This window comes from Penicillium canescens (assembly GCF_028828765.1).
Source record: "Penicillium canescens strain IBT 15451 chromosome Unknown utg000006l_segment0_segment0, whole genome shotgun sequence".
NCBI lineage: Eukaryota > Fungi > Ascomycota > Eurotiomycetes > Eurotiales > Aspergillaceae > Penicillium > Penicillium canescens.
In genome coordinates, this window is record NW_026703968.1 from 3,348,418 (window position 1) to 3,368,268 (window position 19,851).

General features: G+C 46.7%; 8 protein-coding genes across 8 annotated transcripts; 4 read left to right on the plus strand and 4 right to left on the minus strand.

Moving 5' to 3' along the window:
* Window positions 1-664: 664 nt before the first annotated feature.
* On the minus strand, window positions 665-4,430 carry N7446_010087 (DUF3659 domain-containing protein; the record flags this gene model as incomplete). The annotated part of the gene is made up of 3 exons (XM_058518832.1): window positions 665-1,333; window positions 1,384-3,945; window positions 3,966-4,430. 3 exons carry the CDS (start codon window positions 4,428-4,430, stop codon window positions 827-829), a joined length of 3,534 nt encoding a protein of 1,177 aa, XP_058369620.1. The 3' UTR covers window positions 665-826.
* A 1,664-nt stretch (window positions 4,431-6,094) lies between these two features.
* On the plus strand, window positions 6,095-6,768 carry N7446_010088 (uncharacterized protein; the record flags this gene model as incomplete). Its single annotated transcript, XM_058518833.1, has 2 exons — window positions 6,095-6,699; window positions 6,762-6,768. The coding sequence occupies 2 exons, from the start codon at window positions 6,095-6,097 to the stop codon at window positions 6,766-6,768; spliced, it is 612 nt and encodes a 203-aa protein (XP_058369621.1).
* Window positions 6,769-8,177: 1,409 nt separating this feature from the next.
* On the minus strand, window positions 8,178-8,894 carry N7446_010089 (uncharacterized protein; the record flags this gene model as incomplete). The annotated part of the gene is made up of 1 exon (XM_058518834.1): window positions 8,178-8,894. The coding sequence occupies one exon, from the start codon at window positions 8,892-8,894 to the stop codon at window positions 8,178-8,180; it is 717 nt and encodes a 238-aa protein (XP_058369622.1).
* A 1,539-nt stretch (window positions 8,895-10,433) lies between these two features.
* Window positions 10,434-11,985, minus strand: N7446_010090 (uncharacterized protein; the record flags this gene model as incomplete). The annotated part of the gene is made up of 3 exons (XM_058518835.1): window positions 10,434-10,756; window positions 10,810-11,794; window positions 11,854-11,985. 3 exons carry the CDS (start codon window positions 11,983-11,985, stop codon window positions 10,650-10,652), a joined length of 1,224 nt encoding a protein of 407 aa, XP_058369623.1. The 3' UTR covers window positions 10,434-10,649.
* An 824-nt stretch (window positions 11,986-12,809) lies between these two features.
* N7446_010091 (acyl-CoA thioesterase) lies at window positions 12,810-13,740 on the minus strand (the record flags this gene model as incomplete). The annotated part of the gene is made up of 2 exons (XM_058518836.1): window positions 12,810-13,619; window positions 13,696-13,740. The coding sequence occupies 2 exons, from the start codon at window positions 13,738-13,740 to the stop codon at window positions 12,810-12,812; spliced, it is 855 nt and encodes a 284-aa protein (XP_058369624.1).
* Window positions 13,741-14,031: 291 nt separating this feature from the next.
* Window positions 14,032-15,389, plus strand: N7446_010092 (uncharacterized protein; the record flags this gene model as incomplete). The annotated part of the gene is made up of 3 exons (XM_058518837.1): window positions 14,032-14,283; window positions 14,343-14,926; window positions 14,984-15,389. The coding sequence occupies 3 exons, from the start codon at window positions 14,032-14,034 to the stop codon at window positions 15,387-15,389; spliced, it is 1,242 nt and encodes a 413-aa protein (XP_058369625.1).
* Window positions 15,390-16,510: 1,121 nt separating this feature from the next.
* N7446_010093 (uncharacterized protein) lies at window positions 16,511-16,957 on the plus strand (the record flags this gene model as incomplete). The annotated part of the gene is made up of 1 exon (XM_058518838.1): window positions 16,511-16,957. One exon carries the CDS (start codon window positions 16,511-16,513, stop codon window positions 16,955-16,957), a length of 447 nt encoding a protein of 148 aa, XP_058369626.1.
* Window positions 16,958-18,250: 1,293 nt separating this feature from the next.
* On the plus strand, window positions 18,251-19,153 carry N7446_010094 (thioesterase family protein; the record flags this gene model as incomplete). Its single annotated transcript, XM_058518839.1, has 1 exon — window positions 18,251-19,153. The coding sequence occupies one exon, from the start codon at window positions 18,251-18,253 to the stop codon at window positions 19,151-19,153; it is 903 nt and encodes a 300-aa protein (XP_058369627.1).
* Window positions 19,154-19,851: the final 698 nt, after the last annotated feature.

A 19,851-nucleotide genomic window follows, 5' to 3' on the forward strand; every position in this document is an offset into this window, starting at 1 on the left:
ACAGGTGGGGGGTTTGAACTCCTCCTGTTTCCGACTTGTATGGGCTAGGACAGCCTTCCCTAGCCCCTAGCCTCTTCACTCATTTTGCTATATACATCCAATTGTGCAAATAACATGCACATTGTCTTATTTGGAGAGGGGGGGGGGGATTTCGCTGAGTGGGGGCTGAAAAGATAGAGCTCCAGGTCTCCTCTGATCTGCAGCCCTCTTAGACAATATATGTTTCCTACCGGACCTGTGGAATTTGGAAAATCGCTTAAACCTGACTATCAATCAGCTAAGCTTAAAGAAGTCTTCTTTAGGTACTCGGAGTATAGGCAGTGCTAAGGCCAAGTAACACTTTGTGAAATACAATTACTTTGCCTTTCCTATTAGGGTTAGCTCATAGTAGGGGCGAGTGTCATTTGAACACCGCCCTTTTTCGAACGATAAACAGGTTACCTAGTACTACCATTTATCTACTAGGGTAGGCTCATTTAACGGTTCAAGCTCTGGCTAGAGGCTAGAGCAACTATCGGCGCATGTTGTTTCAAACCAGTAACATCATATTATCGCAATTCTCAGATTCTGTCTTATCACGAGTATGAATTGTTGCGACAAAGACTGGGGCAATATAGGAAGTTGCGTGACAGCTATTTCTCAGTTTAAATGAATATTTCATCTACTGGGAGCGGCAAGTTGACCAGAGGCATAGTACAAACGGGGTGTCTTGATTTTGCTAGTCCAGGGGTGACTGGTCAAGTCGACCGCCTTACACAGACGTACAAATTTAATAAGGCTGAGGGAGATGTAATAGCAGAAATTTTAATGTTAAATAAAGACTTCCTCAATTTCCAATGCCCAACTTGTCCAAACCGAGACTGTTCATCAGGTTATCGATTCCAAGACCACCGAGAAGACCACGAACAAGACCACCAAGGCCAAGTCCGCTCAGAAGATTGTTGACAAGACCGAGAACACCACTTAGAAGCAAACCGACTGCCGCAATAATTTGGAAAAGTGGTTCAGATAGCAATGTCCACAGCGGATTGAGTTTCTTCTTCGCATGGGGCATATCTGCGATTCTCTGACGGCCATTGTCAATGGTAGTCGTCACGGTCTGAGTCAGTTGTTTCAAAAGATCTGCTAGCTGATATTCTTCCGGTGTTGCCTCGTGAGAAGCACTGTGAGCTTTTGCGGATGCAGCGATGGACCCATCGGGGTCGAGTGCCCTAATGGTGCTCTTACACTCCTGCAGCATGTTTCCGGCATCTTCAATAAGAGGCTTCACGGTCTGGACTAGTTTCTCTTCATCCAACTCCTCTCGTGGCGTACGATCGGCTCTTTCAAGATGCTATATCAGGTTAGTTATATCAACATGTGAGGTATCCGCAGAAAGGCTACCTGTGTGATCTGTTTGCAGAGCGGCTCCACTGATTCAAGTGTTTGCTGTATAACGGATGATATCTTCTTCGCCAAATCTCGGTCATGTTCCTCTTTGGCCTGCTGCTCAGCTTCCTCGGGTGATAGTTCGGGCTCGGGTTCGGCGTCTGGTAGGTTCTCCTCCAGCGTGCACTCGCCAATTTGATTTCCATCGTTGTCAACGATATAGCCACTATCATTCACCGTCTTCCCTATCAAGGCTTTGGGGTTACCCATAGTAACCCTGCCTATCAAATTACCATCTTCGTCGCGGACCTCGCCATCTCGGTTGACTTTTCGGCCACTCATCGGGTTAATATCGCGTTCCTTTTCCTCGGGGGCCCATCGCTCTGCACGGCCGATGACATTGCCCACTTTGTCCACAATTTCGCCATCTTCATCAACGGCACGACCAACAAGTCTTGTCGGTTCCCCGTCGATTAGCCTGCCGACCACTTCCCTTCCTGGAGTGATCACATATCCATCCATTGTCGCAGTCAGGCCTTCGAGCCCATAAAACACCCCTTCGGGTTGCTCTCGCTCGGCGGCAGGAATAAGTTCAACATTGCCCAGGATTTTCCCATCGTCACCCCAAACCTGACCTTCTCCGTCCACTTTCTTTCCATTCAGCTTCTTGGGATTTCCTGAGACAAGCCGTCCAAAGACTGCCCCGTTTTCGTCGACGACATTTCCAAACTTGTTGACTGTCATCCCTTCAAGTTCGGACAGGTCTTCTTCTGGCTCTTCAGAGACTTCGGATGGAGTATAGGGCTCAGCGCGTCCTATCACATTGCCCACCTTATCCATGATGTCTCCATCATCATCCACAGCTTTACCTCGTAATTCTTTAGGATCTCCGTCAATGATCCTGCCAACAACAGTGCCTTCCTCAGTTTCAACAAGCCCGTCTTGTCTCACTACCAGATCACCTAGACCGCTAAAAGGCCCCAACTCCTCACGCTCCTCTTCCGCCACCAGCTCAACCCGTCCAATAACCTGGCCATCGTCGCTCCACAGCTGACCTTCGTGATCGATGGTCCTACCAGCAACTTTTTTCAAGTCCCCCTCCGTTACACGGCCTATCAACACGCCGTCTGGCCCAATAACAAAGCCTAGCTTGTTAGGCGAGAGACCTTCCAAGGAAGAGAAATCGACCTCTTCTGGCTCTGGTTCCGGCTCTTCCCAGGGCTCAGCGTGTCCAATGAGGTTGCCTCGCTTATCCAAAATATCTCCATCTTCATCGACAGCCCGACCAAGAAGCTTCTTTATCTCTCCATCAACAACCTGGCCTACTCGAGCGCCAGTTGCGTCTTCGACCCAGCCATCAGTGACCACGACAAGATCTTCGAACCCTGCGAATGGGCGCTGATCCTCCTCTTCAATTGGGATTGTTTGCGCTAAGCCCAAGATATTTCCTCTGTTGTCCCAGAATTGACCACGATCATCGAGCTGGAATTCTCCCTTAGATAACTCTTTGGGGTTGCCCTCAATAAGTTCACCAACTGGCACACCATCCTCGCCGACAATGTATCCGAACTTGTTGCATTTCAGGCCTTCTAGCGTGGAGATGTCAGGTAATTCCTGGGAGGTTTCCGGTGATTTGTTGGCTTCTTGCTCTTTGAAAGCCGCCTTTTTGTCTTCGAGTTCTTGCATCGCAGTATTTGCAGCCTGGCCTGGCACTGGTTCAACTTGTCCAATCACCTCTCCGGTGATGTCCATCACTTGACCCAGTTCGTTTGGGACCTTTCCTGACAGATGCCTAGGATCTTGACCTTCGACAACTTGGCCTAAATCCTCGCCCTTATCATTCAAAATCTTGCCGTTGCTGTTGATTTCTCTGCCCCGAAGGATGGCAACGTCTGGAAGCAACACCCCACCAGTGGGCTCGGCTTCACCGGCCGACTCTTCAACTTGCTTTGAGGAGATAGGCTCGACTCGCCCGATCAAGTCTCCATCTTCATCGAAAACTTCGCCATTCTCATCAACAGTTCGGCCCACCAAATCATCCGGGTCACCTTCAACTAGTCGCCCCAATACTCGACCGTCGTCGTCTTTGACTGCGCCGTCCTCTGCGACTGGCAGGTTTGCGAGGTCCTGCAAGCTGGGGACATTATCTGTGTCAACCGTTTCTTCGACTGCACCGGCCTGCTTTGCAGTCTCGTCGCTGACAAGCTCAACTCGGCCAATCAGATCGCCATCCTCATCTAAAATCTCACCACCTTCCCCAACCACCTGGCCAGCAAGGTCGCTGGGGTCGCCCTCGACGAGTGTTCCGACTGCATTGCCATCATTGTCAAAGATCTTTCCCTCTTCGCTAACCTCAAGCCCCTTCAACTCAGACAAATCTGTGGGGAGACTGGGAATTTTCTCCGTGAGTTTGCTGGCAACACCCCCTTCGTCAGGCTTGAACTTTTTGGCGACACCTCGAATGTTATCTTGAATGTCGTCCAAAGCGCCCTGTGATTCCGCAGCGGTAGCCCGATTGCTGAGATCTCTGACGGTGCCCGTTAGATCCGAAATACGCGAGGCTGCATTCTTCCCTCGCTGCAAAAATGAGACCCCACCCGACCCAGAGGCGGAATCACTTTTTTCGTTTCAGATTCTCTCTGCTCTTTAGAGGGAATTTCTGCCACCTGTTGCGCATCTTCTGGGGTTTCAACCGCCTCTTCATGCTCTTCGATGGACTCTCTTATTGGTAGTGGCTCCTCATATTCCAAGTTGACTGCACTCCCTTCATCTGGTGTTCCAGTTTTGTCGACATTCGGAGTCTTGATTTGCGATACCTTTTTCTCTTGGGAGACTGGAGGCAATTCTCTGGTTCCCGCTCCTTTTGGCAACTTTCGAATATTCTTCTTGGGTGCGGTTGGTGTCGAGGGCTTATTGATGGGTTTCGCCTGGTCTACAGGTTTGATCTCTGATGCTGCCTGACCAGTTAAAGGGCTTTGGGAAATTGAGTCTCCCATGGGCTTCTTAGGCGGTACTAAAGGCTTTTTCGCTGATGGAACTCGCTTTGTCGCCGGTGATGCCATTTCGTTCTTGCGCTTTTGCAGCTTTCGGCAACCACTTTTTTTGGAACTAATATCTCGTTTTGCAGGTATAGATTGAAGACTAGTAGGTTTTCATTAAATGTAAATTATTACAGCACAGGAGATGTTCGAGCACAGGAGATATTCGAGCATGCAATTTATATGCTTCATGATATCATCACTGTGATACCCTTCGGGACCAGGAACCGGCCGACTCGCCACATCTGGGGCTACAGATAAAATGGCCACTGACTACCAGTTGTAACCGAACTACTAAGTTTACCATGGAATAATGACCCTCAAGCGAGACTATGTTGATATATGGGGTTCGCAAGAGGGCCTCAATGACACAGATATACCGTGGTACCACAAAGCCTCCTGGTCATATAGAAGGATCCTACCTCGTCATTCCATGCCATGAGCTTTATTGGACTATATCTATCCGTCCAGTCTAGCATGTTGCCACACCAAATGTGCCTTGGGACACTTGTGGCACTGAGAACTAGTAGCTCCTAGACTTTCCTGTTCAATTAAGTCAAATTGACACCTAGGTCTTGAAACAAGGCAATGCGAAATACCACACCCCCAACGCCAGTAAGCATTGGTCAATTTACTAGTTAATTAGGCCCTGCATTATATGAGCTTCATGCTTCCCAAAGTATGGTAATGATAATGAGGGACTAACAGAAGACTTAACGTCAGATCTCCATGAATCTTAGCTTTTAACTCGACCTCAACGTCAAGGTTTAGATCAAGTCTCAAGCTCAACGCAGTTCCAGCACTTTTTACTAGCGCTTGCCCCGGTCCGTTCTGCTCAGATATCGGTTGTATTGGAGCTATTCCTCTGTTTGCCGGTAATGCTGGGCTCAACGCAGTTCCATCACTTTTTACTATCACTTTTCCCGGTCCGTTCTGCTCAGATATCGGTTGTATTGGAGCTATTCCTCTGTTTGCCGGTAACGCTGCACTCATTTTTCTTCGAATCACTTCTGTTGTGGGTGCATGTCTATCATCTTGGGCTGAGACTTCTCTTTCGATAGACTCGGTTTCAGATGTCGTTATAGAATCGTAATTTGATCCTTCCAGTTGACTGGCCTCGCTTGTGTGCTTGTCTCGGAAAGAACCTTCCTGGTCGGTGTAGAAATCAGATTCATCCTCTTCGCTCGAATGAACTGCGTCTTTTGGAAGTGTTGGCTTTTTCTGTGTGGTGAAGGTATCCATATTCAGTGATCTGGATAAATGAGAAACGAATCTCGCAGGCATATAATCAGGTAAATGAAAATTAATCACATAATCAAGTCACAGCTCGCATCCACGGTTCCCATAGTTCATGACGTTGCAGATCCTCGGGTATGATCAATTTCATTGGTTCTCAACCGGAAGCTCCGAGCATTGTACGTTGAATCGGACTTTTTATTAGCTCGAAACAAGTTTTAACATCGCTTCTATGTCTGTGGCTGACTTAATGGAGGGAGCTCTTCATCATCTGCGAGAATCCAGACTCGGCAAGATTCTTGTTGTTCTTTTATGTCCTGATCAAGCCTATCCTGACGTCAGCGGGGCGGACTGAATGCAATTGCAACATGGGCAAGGAAATTCTATTTCATAGCAATTCACACTTTCATATCTCTATCTAATACAACGCTTGACTGTATTTTGTTATCATAATGCAAGCGCAGTCTAATCATGATATTCAAAACGCGAATGGTAGCGCAAGTGCTCCCGCGCCGAACAGGAAGCCCCCAAAACTCCGACCTCCGAAGCTGCGAAAGGGTTCAACTTCAGATCCAGGAACAAACGGCTCTAATGAGCAAAGAGTGAATGGTGTCTCAGGCTCTATCAAGTCAAATTCCCCTTCCGCAAACTTGGGTAGCAATTCCACAGATCCGAGACAGAATGACCGACGAACACCTTCACCTCAGGCTGCACCGCAGGTTGAAAAACAGAACCATCGTACTCGACACCACCGGAGAGCCCGTCGAATTTCGGCAGAGTCACAAGATCCGTATCAAGGAAGTTCCGAACAACGGACGGTACAGGAAAGGCGCGTGAGCCACATGCTTAACCCTCCGGAAACCCAGGGCCAGATAGAGCGGGCCAGTGAACTTGTTCCAAAAGCAGCGACTGGACCTGTCGAGCAAGTGACAGAGTCTACGGAAGTAAAGCCTCAGTCGGCAAAAAACGATCAATTAAAGTTGAGGTTGGACTTGAATCTGGATGTGGAAGTTGAATTGAAAGCAAAGATTAGAGGGGACCTAACGCTGCAACTACTGTATGTGACAATTTCCTTCTGTCGACTGGCTTTAGTTCCTGGATTACTAACTTGTGTGGCAGACAATAATAAACCTTTTGTCTCCCCAAATTCGCTGTTCTTCGGGGACATCCAGGTTTCCCAGGTTTATATGAATGACTAGAACGTTAATTTGTGCTCCAATTGTACTAGAACGGAAAGGTGAATCAAAGAACTGGCAGAGGTATTCTGGTGTGAGAGTATATGGCCGTGGTTGGCTTGCGGTATCATTGCCATTCTCAGGCACATAGGAAAGGGAGAGCTGTCAGTAAATCCGGACCTATGAGCCGTTCGCTGCCGTCTGCATCGCCATGATTTTATACTATTTCAATGTCGAGTATGTTCGAAAATGTCAAATTATCTCAAGTTTGGCTTATATACATGATCGCTCTGCTAGTTTATTCCTGTCTAAGCCCTCAAACTTTTCATTGACAGCCAATGGATGACTCCGAAATTACTCCTAACCGCTCTTGACATTAGTCTTTTTCCGTTAAAAAGCGAAAGCCTATATAACCTGCATTAATACTCATTCTAGTATATATGGCCATAGGGTATGTACCTGTCAGGTTTGCTTCAATTGTCCTTAAAAAGCGACAGTTAGCTAGTTAGTCGCCGACCCCAAATGCTCGGCATGGGTGGGGGCGCTTACATCGTATTATCGACCAGTAAAACGGACTTCGGTCCAAATCCACAGTAGCTATATAAAGAAAGAGATCCTAGCATTTTCTAGAGGCTAGGCTCTTTCAGTCTATCACCGTCATTTATATGGACTTATACAGGATGGTTCGAAATCATTTTCACCACCTTACTCTCATAGATTATGTCCCAAACTTTGTTTCAAAACACGCTGATCCGTCGATAAAAAGTTTTTAAGTATCGAAATGCATTTTCCATCAATACCACCTGCTCGCCAATCCTGTAAATCATTCGAAGAGCTAATACGATTTCAAGCAAGCTTCGTCAATTTGGAAGGGTTAGGAAGTTCCCAACTTTTTATGGACCTGCAACGAAGCGTCAAAAACCCCCGCTGTTGGAAAGAATATGTAATTACTACTTCAAAGGCCCCTGGCTATACCTCATTAACGTGGTCTTTTATTTTATGATACAAGTTGATGCCTTGCGCAAATCAGCTCTCCCTTATTTGACCCGTAATTTTGATCCATGCAGATAAATAAGATATAGGTAAGGTTGTAATTATTGCAAAATTAATAAACTATCAAGTCCGTTTTACCACCTCTTCGCCTTATCTTCCTCCTCGAATTTCATCGCTTTCAGCATCGCCGTCGTCACCATATTTAGCGCCCATCGAGGCATCATCTCAAACGCCAACCCCTGCACCCAGTGCCAGAAATACCCGTATACAATAGTCTGCCCACAGCCAACACGATTCAACCCAGCCTGCGCCATCACCCGTGGCGTCGGCACAAACCAGCCCAGAGCAACCGGGAACCCGGGTGTGCTCACCTGGCCCACGCGTAGACCCAGCACCTCGACCCCCGTCCCTCGGCGTTACACTCGGCCTGCAGTGCGTACGTAAAGGTATCGACGAACCCCTTCGTTGCAGCATAAATAGTCACATAGGGTAGCCCCCACGCCGCGACGGACGAAATATTCAATACAACGCCTGGGTCTCCCGCCGCTAGAAGCGGTAGCAATATGCGCGTAATTTGCGCGACGAAGTTCGCGTTCTTCGCGATCGTCTCCTGCACATCCTTGAAGCTATAACTGTCTAGCATCCCAGAGGGCCTGCCGTCACCTCCTACATTGTTCACCAGGACGGTTAACTGGCCCCCATAGGCGGCTAGAATAGCGGAAACCTCGTCAGCAACCCCGTCCACGGAGGATGTGAGATCGACAACGTCTAGTACGATAATGCCTGTCTTGCAGGTTGGGAAGCGCTCGTTTAGCTCGCTAGCGCGTCGCTGGAGCTTAGTGCGGTTACGCCCGTGCAGGATGACGTTGAAGCCGCGGGCACAGATCTCTTCGCAGAAGCCGAAACCGATTCCATCAGTTGCGCCTGTTACGAGGGCCCAGTTGGTGCCGGGCCGGTTGTAGCGGGCTGTTAGTGTGCTGCGAAGGAGGAATATTGTCGCTTGGCGGGTGAAGTGGAGGGTTATGTAAGCCAGGGCTGCAAGGCCGATGTAGCTGAGTGGAGTGCTCCAGCCTGAGATACACATATTGTAGTTTTAATGTTTTGGTTAAGTTGTGGGGTATAGTTGTGGTTGTGATATGGATGTGGGCAAGGAAAATGCGGAGAAAAAGAGGGGCCAATCCTGTCGAGCTGGATTGCTGATAGATGGGTCTCTATGTTGGAATGGATAGGCAAAGTAGAAGCCTAGTATAATGCGTGTGAAACAATATGATAGTATTGTAGAAGACCTAACGCTGATCGTTCCCTGGACCAGCGGGAACTCTCTATATAGGACTGCCCCTGCTAGGTGATCGGCATAATATGAAGTCATATCTGACGTGTCCCCAACTGCCCTAACCCATCTGGTGCAGTTGCCCAAGTCCAATGTCGGGCAGTGGTCCTGACAAGCAGGGCCTATGGGGCTTTGTATTCAGATCGAAAATGTATAGTTGGGAGACTAGTCAGAGCTACAAATTGGCTGGGGCACCTAGGTAGACCAGTAGACCAGTAGTCTGGACTAGAGAGTCAGAGAGTCCGTACGGGAAGGAAGTGGTGTGATTGTCTAGCCGTGAGTGGCTGTCAAGTACGATATATGCGACCAACGACAAGAACAACTCAAAAAAGGTGTAGTCTCCTACCAGGGTTAATACTGGGTTCTAAACACCATCTTGGCCTTCTATTGTCTATGAAACGAGCGTGGACAAAGGCTGTGTGCGTGTGAAAGGAGGATAAGTTGGCGGCGATCTTTCCTTATCGCTGGAGCTTCCCCTACGTTTGAGTTGCTTTGCATGGAATATACTACGAGGTTCCATAAAGACTTATTGTATTATGACAATGACGCATTCCTTAGACGATACAATCGAGCAGGGGCTTTTGTAAGAATAACTAGGTTTAGACTAGCGTGATTCAAGCTAGGGTTCTGGAAGTAATTCATGAGTGTATAGGGAGGAATCTGTTTTCGAATATGACACTAACTATAATCTAAATAAGGCCAAACGTTGTTCTATCTAGGATTCTAGATAAGATATTTGTATACTAAGGTGAAGCTAATCTCGAATATTAGTGTACTACCTTTTTGTTAAAGATCTTAATAATAATAGTCCTTTTGCACTTCTCATTGCGTTTACATGATGTGCCACTGTATGGCTGTTTCTAGCTTTCCCTAAGTGCTACAAGGGTCGGAGTATGGTGAGTGCAGAAGCATTGCTCTCTTTGCCTTGTTACAAGATCAGATCTGTTAAAGTTCCTGCTGTTGGTGAGCAAACCGCCATTTGGATATCAATATGGACGAGGAGAAAGCAACAAGCAGTGAACTCAAGAGTATGTCGAGTCGGAGAGTTTGAGAAAGATCTGATGTATTTAGTTTCATAGTCTCAACGCGTAATATAGCAGACCATGATCCAGACTTAACATCGATTGCCAATATGACACCCCCCAATATCATCGAGAACATGGGACTGGATTATGAAACATTGAAAGTATGCTAATAGTTCCGGTCTTTCAACTTGTCATTTCCTAGAAACAGCACTCGAACGAGAGTCATGTGAAAGAATGGAGAACCGGTCTATTTTATCGAACAAAAGTCCACAATCAGGTCATGACCCATGACACATGCCTCCCTCTTTACTGCAGAGCCTTTTTATGGCCACCTATTTCAATCGCAAATTTGTGCGGCCGAAATTCTAGATCAAGGCTTCCGTTGGTTCCAATTGACGGCCATTGTATGTCGCGTTGTGCTGATATCACGCAAGAATCTGACCTGCAATTTCTGTGCTTCCCAGCATTGAATTAGCTCTTCATATCATGACGATGAGATATCGCGACGAAGCGAGGAAGTGAAAGCATGCTCAACATCAGTCTTGCGGAACCCCGGTACTCGACCTAGAATGACAGTACTGTGTAGTAGTTCTGTCGCTTTGTAAGTATATCTTGGCAACCCATCACAACGTCTTCGAACTTACTGCGACAGAATAAGTCAATATCAAGGATGCGATCTGCTTTCCTATCTGGTACCTTAGGAAGTGCACAGTATTGTTTCAAGGATACTCCGCGCTCGCTAAGATATCCTTCGACATCTCGACAGTCGAACCATTGACCCCCAAGCCCAAATGTCTCGAGCACTTTTAGTTGGTTAAAGCCTGTATCCCCATCCAAGGATCTCTCAGCTATCGCCATGCTTCCAAGAATACGCTTTGGCATCCGGCGATTCGGAGGGTAAATTGCATTTCCAAATTCGTCTTTGGGCGGGTAGTGTGTCCCAGCGCCTCCGATACAATAGAATGGGAGGCCCGGTAGCTCGAGTTTATCTTCGATTCCCCCTGTCACCAATCTTTTGAAGTATGGATATGTCTTCTCCCTGTCTCGTATGCAGGATACCAATCTAAATATCCGATAATTGGCAGTTGGAGACGAGCGGGGGTCGATGAACAAGCGAAATGCGTGCTCTAAACAATAACGGTGCAAGCCGCGAGTAAAACTCGTCTCTTGAAAGTAGTAAGACAGATGCTCGCTGTCTGAAAGTGGGCGTTCTACCCAACTTCGGCTCTGGATCGCTGAATGATCGTCATCCAGATTAAAACTGGAAGATGTCGAAAAGGAAACACCTTCTCCAAGCCGATTTGTAGAGTCCGGTTGTAGTAGTAATCTCCGAGAAGCCACATATTCAAAAATATCAGGTGGTGGGCTGTGATTTGCCTTTTCAGATGCAGCTGGGCTCTTTTCTGGACTTTCTGACTGCGGTTGAAAGATTGCTGCACGCAGCTTATTAAGTCGTTGATAGATTGCTGGATGACTGACAGAAGCGTCATTCTCGAGGTTGGCAAATGCATCTCGGATCTTCCCAATCTGATCTTCTAGCTCAGATACTCGCACGGTTGCATTCTGAAAAATCGCCTTCTGCTTCAACCTGTGTACTTTTTGAGCCTGTCGGAGTTGGTCTCTCCGCTCCTACTGACTGTTAGCTATAGCCCGTCCAAAAATATTACATTAACATAAACAATTCTGACCTGGGATAAAACAGAAGCACCTGGTGCATCTAGCCGCGGTCTACCTGGGCGTTTAGAACGGCGTGGTGGATTTTTCCGTCTATCCACTGAAGCGCCTTCCTCCGGACTAGCCACCGAGTTCTCGTCAAGCATTTCGGTGTCGTGGGTTAAATTCTTTGTATGTTTCTTCATGGCAAGGATGCAAGGTGGTGCGTTTGAGAGCAAAAGTGTATCAATGGATTGGGCTGGAGAACTAGAATGGAGCGAAAAGTCGCATGGAAACGTCTTTCTCACGATTACATGGTTCTACTCTTCCCACAAGAGAATCAGAGCCGTATAGTTGAATGCTATGGGTAGTGTGCTGATATTTTCGTGATATTCTAATCACTCGACGGCCTCGGCTCTCATAGCGTTGGGGTCAACCGTGTGGGTCACACCAAATCTTGAATAGCAAAGTAATCGAACTTTGATTGGGTTCCCTAACAGTGGCAAACTTCTTCAGATCGTTCAGTTCTTTTTCGACTTCCGAGGAAATAATTTTGTTCGAGATTGATAGTAGTGGTAAAATATAGCCTGGGCACGCATCCTCCTACTGGGCCAAAAGACCACTATATCTGGCCCCTTATTCAGATATGCCTAGGACTGATATATATACTAAAATTTTCGTAAAACGCGTCATAATGCAACGGGCGCATTTATCGACGGCATAAAACTAGAGGGAAAGCAGGAGAAGGTGATTTTCAATTACTATGGAAAGCCTGCTACATTCACGAAAGAGGCACTGAATGAGAAATAAATACAGAAAAACTAGTTGAAACTTTCAGATAAAAAAACAAAATACAGATGGCCGAAGACCTGAGGTAAGTTACAGGGAAACAAGCATGGCCTGAAACGCAAGGCCTAGCCCAGCCAGGCATGCCTAGGCGGATACCTAATTAGGCCAGCAAGATGAGATATATCGAAGAAACGGCTCTCTGTTATCTCCATAACAGATCGGTGTATCTTCCAAGCGCCGTATGAATCTCGCCCTCGAAGCAGTTGTTGACGCCGTCCCACCCCATTTTCAACTGAGCAACTTCCAAATCCCTTTTGCGTCGTGCCTCAATTTCTCGCTTGATTAAATGAGAAGCTTTTGTTTGGTCAGGTGCAATGGGGTTAGATCCCATCACGGCATCTGTAGATGGAAGCAGGCCACATTCCTTTAGCATATTTTCTGGGGGGAACGTCTTCCTCCCTTGCTTGAACACGTATCGCGACACCGCAGACGCGAATACGCTTCGGCGCTTCTTCTCTTGCGTCACCGCGTCTCCATGCTCCCTCGAACGAGATGGTGTCTCGACACTATTTTTTTGGAGACAGAATTGTTTTGGTCGATAGGCGCCTCGGACGACAAAATGCGTCACGATATAGATCCATTTCTCATCCCAACTCAGAACACGCGACCAAACTTCAAATGGTTGATATGGTTTGATCTCTCTGTGGAAAACACACTGTACACCACTTAAGATCATGACTGCAGTATTGTGTGTCGGACGGAACGACAGGCGCTGGCTGAATAGGAGAAGACTAAGATTGCCCCGCGAGATATCCATGTCGGTGAAGTATGTCGAATTGGATTTGTGGATATTGTAATCGCACTCGCTCACGGGCGATCTTGTACGGTGAATGGCGGGGAGGAAGAGACATTCTGGGCTCAGCTGGTCGATAGTGATACGGGTGATGAAGAGTCGAGTCAAAAGCGTCCGGATAAATCGAAACTGTGCATAATTTGTTAATGACGTTACTTCCTATGGGTTCGGTTATAGCAAAATACTCACATGCCATACCCACGGCAGATTCTTGTATGCAAGTAATAAAAATCACCAGGACTGCGATAACCGTTGGTGTATCAAGCACGAAGTTGGCCATTTTATTTTCCGAGATACCAGTGAATGGAGATGACTAGAGACGGGAACACAAAAAATCCAGGAAATAGATCCTAGCTTTTGTAATAAGAATTATAATCCCAGGTTCACTTTGTTGAGAGTATCCCCAACGTACGGGACTTGATGTCGTTGATTAGAATATCTCGGCATTCCGATTTATGCCCTACAAGGGCGCTTCTGGGTATAAATAGTATTCAATTCGCGAGCAACCAGCCTTATACTTATGATTACTTATACTTCTGTCTTCATTGTGATGTCCGGTCTCACAGCCATCATGGTTAAGACGATCCCGATTTTTTACGCCTCTCAACTCGCATATCTAGCCGTGGGTTTTTCTGTAATCTATATTCTGGCAGTGAGAAAATATCGATACCAACGAGCCCGTTCCATTGAAATAAAATATTACCGAAATGGACGTCCATTATCGGAGATGACTGTCAAAGAAGCCCATGAGGTGGTGCGCAATCTACGGGAATTGGAATTTCCATTCTCAATGCATCTCTCTATGAAACTATCTTTGCTGAAGGTCTTGCTTTCTAAATGCCTCCGCATCCAGTCCATTTGCTAATTAATATCTTATATCAGACAGGTTCAATTCCTACGATGGCCAAGTTGTTTGTCGCAACCAGACAACTAAACGACAAAAATGCGTCAAAACGTGCAGCAGACACAGAAATCATTCTGAACGAGGTTCACGACAGAGAACCAGGGTCCGATTCTCATCTACTTGGAATTTCCCGTATGAACTATCTGCACGCCCGATTCCGGAAAGCCGGCAAGATTCTGGATGATGATATGCTACATACTCTGGGCTCCGCTGTGCTCGATATTTTCCAAACCATTGGCTCAATCGAATGGCGAGATCTCTCAGACGTCGAAAAGTGCGCGATTGGTGTTTTCCATAAAGCTCTTGGTGACGCCATGGAAATTCCGTTTACCAATCTCCCGTCACAGAAGGACGGTTGGAGAGATGGGATCCATTTTGCTGAGGAGATTATGAGCTGGACATTGCAATACGAAAGGCGAGTTGCTGAGCCGACCAACTCTACCCACGAGATCGGACGGCAGCTCATGAATCTGGCCACATTCCATCTTCCGTCTGTGTTGAAACCATTTGGGGAGCGAATGATTGCTTCTAGGGTTGAGAGTTATATGCAGGAGAGTATGGGGTATGTGTCAACAATCGTTGGAAGCGACTTCAGAGTAGACTCTGACGGTAGTGACAGATTTCGGAAGCCAACAACCGTTCATTACACTCTGATGGGAGGAATTTTCAACTTCCGAAAATTTGTTTTACGATATCTAAGTTTCCCCCGCCCAGAGAGCAAGAAAGTACAAATGCTTAGTAGCTCTCCAGACCCGGTCACCGGTCTGTACACAGCCAACTTCTGGATTGCCCATCCTTGGTATGTGAAGCCAACCTTTTCTAATCGGTGGAGCTTCAAAGCGATTTTGGCGTGGATAACCGGCGGGCCTTCTCTAACGGACGGGGGCCCATGGCGAGCGGACGGGTATGACCTGAGAACTATTGGTCCGACTGCCCAGGAAAGACGCGGAGCGGATGAAATGGAAGACATATTTGCAGACTTGAAGAAGCAAGGATATGCTGGTGGATGCCCGTTTCATTCCTAAATGCCAGGTCTTATATCTCTGTCCTTCCACATACTACATTTGTCAACAAAGGAGATTTGTGGAAAGCACAGTCTCCAAAATACAAGAGATCCCATCAAGCTTAGGATAGCTCCGTGTGTTGTTATTTGTGCAGGAACACCTGCCTTGAGCCCAATGACTTTATAGAAAACCTATAAGCTCAACTGATTTTCAACTATTGAGTGACGAGAGACATATTCAAAAGGATTGATGTCAAGTTGTGATCATGTCGAATAGTTCAATGTATCTCAAATCCCTACCCTCTTGGTTCGTTCAACCAGCCGCAAAATGTGCCTGGATCTCCACTTCTGCCTTTGCTACACTCCAAGGACACTTCAATCGAACAATCTTTAATGCACCTTGGGCAGGCCAAGTGAGCGATTCCTCGTTAGCGCAAACGTAAGTACGGTAGTGCCGTCGCTAAATCCTTGAATAGCTATGAAGCAATAGGAATAATTCCGCTCACTTCCCCCGGTTGCAAAACGTCAACACAACCGACGTCGTGGTCTATGATTCCAAATTCTTCTGTATAATAGGCGCTGAAGCCACGATAGAGAGCGTCCAGAAGCTCGCTTACCAATCCTACGAGGCGCCCTGTTACATCCAAAATAACAGATAGCTGTTCGTTGTTGAATGGGGACCACCCGATGGCGTTGATGGTATTCACAAATGACAATATCTGCTGGATATGGATACCAATAGCCTCAAAAATATCGTAACTGACCCGCCAACCTTCAACGCCCACGGCTGTATGTCATACCAGGGTTATCTTTATATTGCGCCGATGGAGCTGGAAGCAGCGAGAGCGCCAGTCTGGTGTAAATTGAACTGCTGTCTTGAAGAAAAAGGTTCTTCTAAATAACTTCTTCGGGCAGCCGTTTGCTAGGTTTAATGATCTAGAGATGAATCGAGAATTGAACTTCTACCTGACAGACACTAAATCAGGATGAGTATGTGATGAAGTATTAAATTGTACTCGGATTTTTCTTATTTAACCGCAAAGAAGAAATTTATACTGACTTGCTATCTTCTCATAGGCCCGTGAAATCGTCAACTTCGCCCCTCCAACCAACTCGTCGATCTACTTCGTCAACAACACGACAATGCAGTCGAAAGTCACCTGGATAACAGATGGTAATACAAATGGAGTAGCTATCTCTCCAGATGGAAAATCGCTGTACATTCCGGATGCAGGTATCTCCAAGTTCCGACCTTCGAACAAGAACCCCTACGGCAAACGAATGTTTTGGGCATTCGACATGTCCGGATCAGGAACATTACTCACCAACCAGCACATGTTGGGGATTCTATTGACGTATTACTATGATGGGATCCGCGCATCAAGGGTAGGCTGGCTATTTGCAAGTTCCGGTGATGGAGTGGATGTGATTGATCCGGAGACTGGGTTTGTGCTGGGGAGTGTTCGGGTTGGAAGGGGATCAAAAGTGGCAGTGAGTCTGGCATTTAGGGAGCATGAGATGTGGATTGTTGGTAACGGCGGAGTTCGGCATGTGAAGAATATCAAGGCTCGGTTGAAGCGGGATTGGTAGGTCAATGCTACTCTTTGATGCCACTCATTGCGACGATAGAGTAACTAAACAAATCAATTAATAGGGGTCTACTAAAATTGACTCCCGGTAACCTTCGGCCATAAGTACATTTGGTCCAAAGTAACATAAGCATAATTCAGACTCCCATCGTGGCAGAAGAAAGAGCTTGTGACGCGTATGTCTCATAACAGAAGACGCCCAAAGCCACTCCAGCAAAAAAATCCGTGAAAATCGTCAAAAACCAGAACCATGGAATTTGAGGAACTCCACCAAAAAAGTGAGCCGGTGTGCGGATGCCCAGGGTTGCGTAGCTGCCAAGATACAGAAGCGATTTTCGATATTTACCAGACGTGTACAGTCTGTATCCGTGAAATCCGCAAAACGTGTGAAATGGATAGGAAATGAGTATTCCAATGCGATATGCTTTGGGGCTTTCGTAGATGAAAGGAACAGGGGGATAGTCTGCGGCTCGAGTGTAATTGTGCGCGTAGTGGATGGTGGTTGTAAGCATCAAACAGAAAAGGAGCACTCGCAGGCGAGGCAGTTCTGCAGAAGATGGAGGTGTAAGGGTATCCCGAGACATGGTTATCGGGTCCTTATTTTGGGTTGTAGGTCCAAGTTGTTTGTGAGGGATTAACATCTGTTTCAAGCGAGACGAAGGATAAGCGTACTGAGGATGCAAAAGCCAACAAAGCTTGCGATCGGGTGACAGAGAATATGAAATTTCGTTCAAACCAATAAATAATATTTCAAAATTCACTCCAAGTAATATGCTCTTCTATCTCACAATTGGGAGAAACCAAGGTATTAGAATATCTTTTGTCTCCCGAGGGTGACGGCTGGTTATTCTAATCAAGAAGGGCCTCGGTGAATTTGATCATTCAGTGACCAGCTGCCTTTGCAACATGTGGGCTGTACTGAAGATGGGCCTAGTTTTTCTTATTGCAGCGTCGGCACAATCATAGAAATATAATCAGCAATGAGCAGGGATTGAACTTGCCGAAACTCTACCAGTTTGGTCATTTTAGCGAACCTAGCGCTCATTAAGTAATTAACGTCTATCTTGGCTAGTTTCCAATAACTCTGTAGATTATTTCATGATTACAATAGCAAGGGGTGAGAATATGAAGCCTTCCAAGGTTCATTGCTACCTCGGCATATTCATGATTCTTGATTCTTCCCCATTTAAATACCATAAATGCTCCAAAATGTTGATTGAATCATATTTGTTTTATATGCATGGTATCCCAGTTTATTGTTGTTTCACGCCCCCAAATATATAATTGACAGCCAATGGACGACTCCGACATTACCCTCAACCGCCAAATTGGCGTTGATGCTATACGTCCTGGCTGCTATCGCTCTGTTGTCAACCCGACACGAATGGGCAAGCTCTCATCGACTGCATTCGGAGGGAACTTGTTGGCAATTGCGGTGAATTCGGCATACCAGACTGTTTCACATTTTCACCACTTATATTCCATTTGCGGGCATTTCCTCCGTCCCGCCACAACAGACCGCAAGTTGATTTGCGAGGTGCAAAATGTACGGGATACCAGGAGCTTCCAGACGCGAGTCATAAGAGTCAACCAGGAAGCAGATGATGGTTCGATGAGAGTGTGCCTCGTCGCATCGGCCGATTTCCATGTAGAGGAGCCCACATCTATGGTCACATACAGCGTTCTCCCGCAATTTAGCGCATCCGCAACTCCGGCATCGGTCAATACGAAGCATCCTGCGCACCATGGATATGGCCTTTACAAGTATATCGAGAAATTCACGGATGTTCAACCAATCTTCCTTCAAGAAGGTGAAAGAGAACGAATTCCAGAGACCGCTCCGTCAGTGATATCCAGCGAAAGATTTCGAGTGCGAGGTCCGCTGGAAAGTCAGGCTGAAGAGCTGTCCGCTCTTGCTTTCTACATGGATCGCGGTCTTGCGTACATACCTGCGGATCATAGTGGGTACGAGTTGCTAGACGCAAGTGCTTGTGCCACTTTGGATTTTGCACTACGGATATTCAGGCCACAAATCACCCTAAAGAATTGGCATGTCTCAGAACAGCGAACTGCTGTTGCAAACAATGCCAGGGCTTTTAGTGAAGGGCAAGTGTGGGATGACGATGGTATTCTCATAGCCAGCATGACCCAGCAAACTATGCTGCGTCCTAAATCTGGATTTATACCGCGGATCTAATTGATAATTCTATTCGCAAATACACGCCTCATCCTTTTGGTCCGATTAGGCATCCGCCTAGCTTAGCCTAGTTGAGCATACGCCTTTTGTTTCAAACCATGCTTGTTTTTATGTGTCTTGGGCGTTCCTCCCTGTTTACCCGCTAGTCTGTGGTTCCCCATGTCTCTCTCCTTCGGTCCCTCTTTAGCATACGTCTGGTTCCCTCGATAGTCATCAAAGGGCTCCCGCAAATCTCTGTAAAGGCCTGGCACCTCCGGGTACTGCCTCTAAGGTCCGATCGCTGTTTTCGTAGCACACTTGGTCCTTTTGGTTACTTATACAAGACCTATATAACTATCTTTGACAACAATTTTAGTACATACGACCACAGGGTGTGGAGAACAGGGCTTCCCGTCCGCTCAGCCGTACTTAAGCCACACGCCGGTAAGTTAGTAGTTAGGTGGGTGACCACTAGCGAATCCTTACTGTTGTATGTTTTTGCCTCATGGTAACTTTTTTAATATTCCTTTTTTTCTTAAAAATTGTAGAAGGGAGATTGTAGGAGGATATTATTGGTTCCGGAAGTTCTCCGGTAAGTAAAAAGAAAATACCACGGTCTTACAGTAGTCCCGGACCACGGAGAATGACTCAGGGGTGCTCTAATTCGACATGTACTGCCAGTCGCATTGCTGAGCCTCATTTTCGGAGAGTTTGCTTCA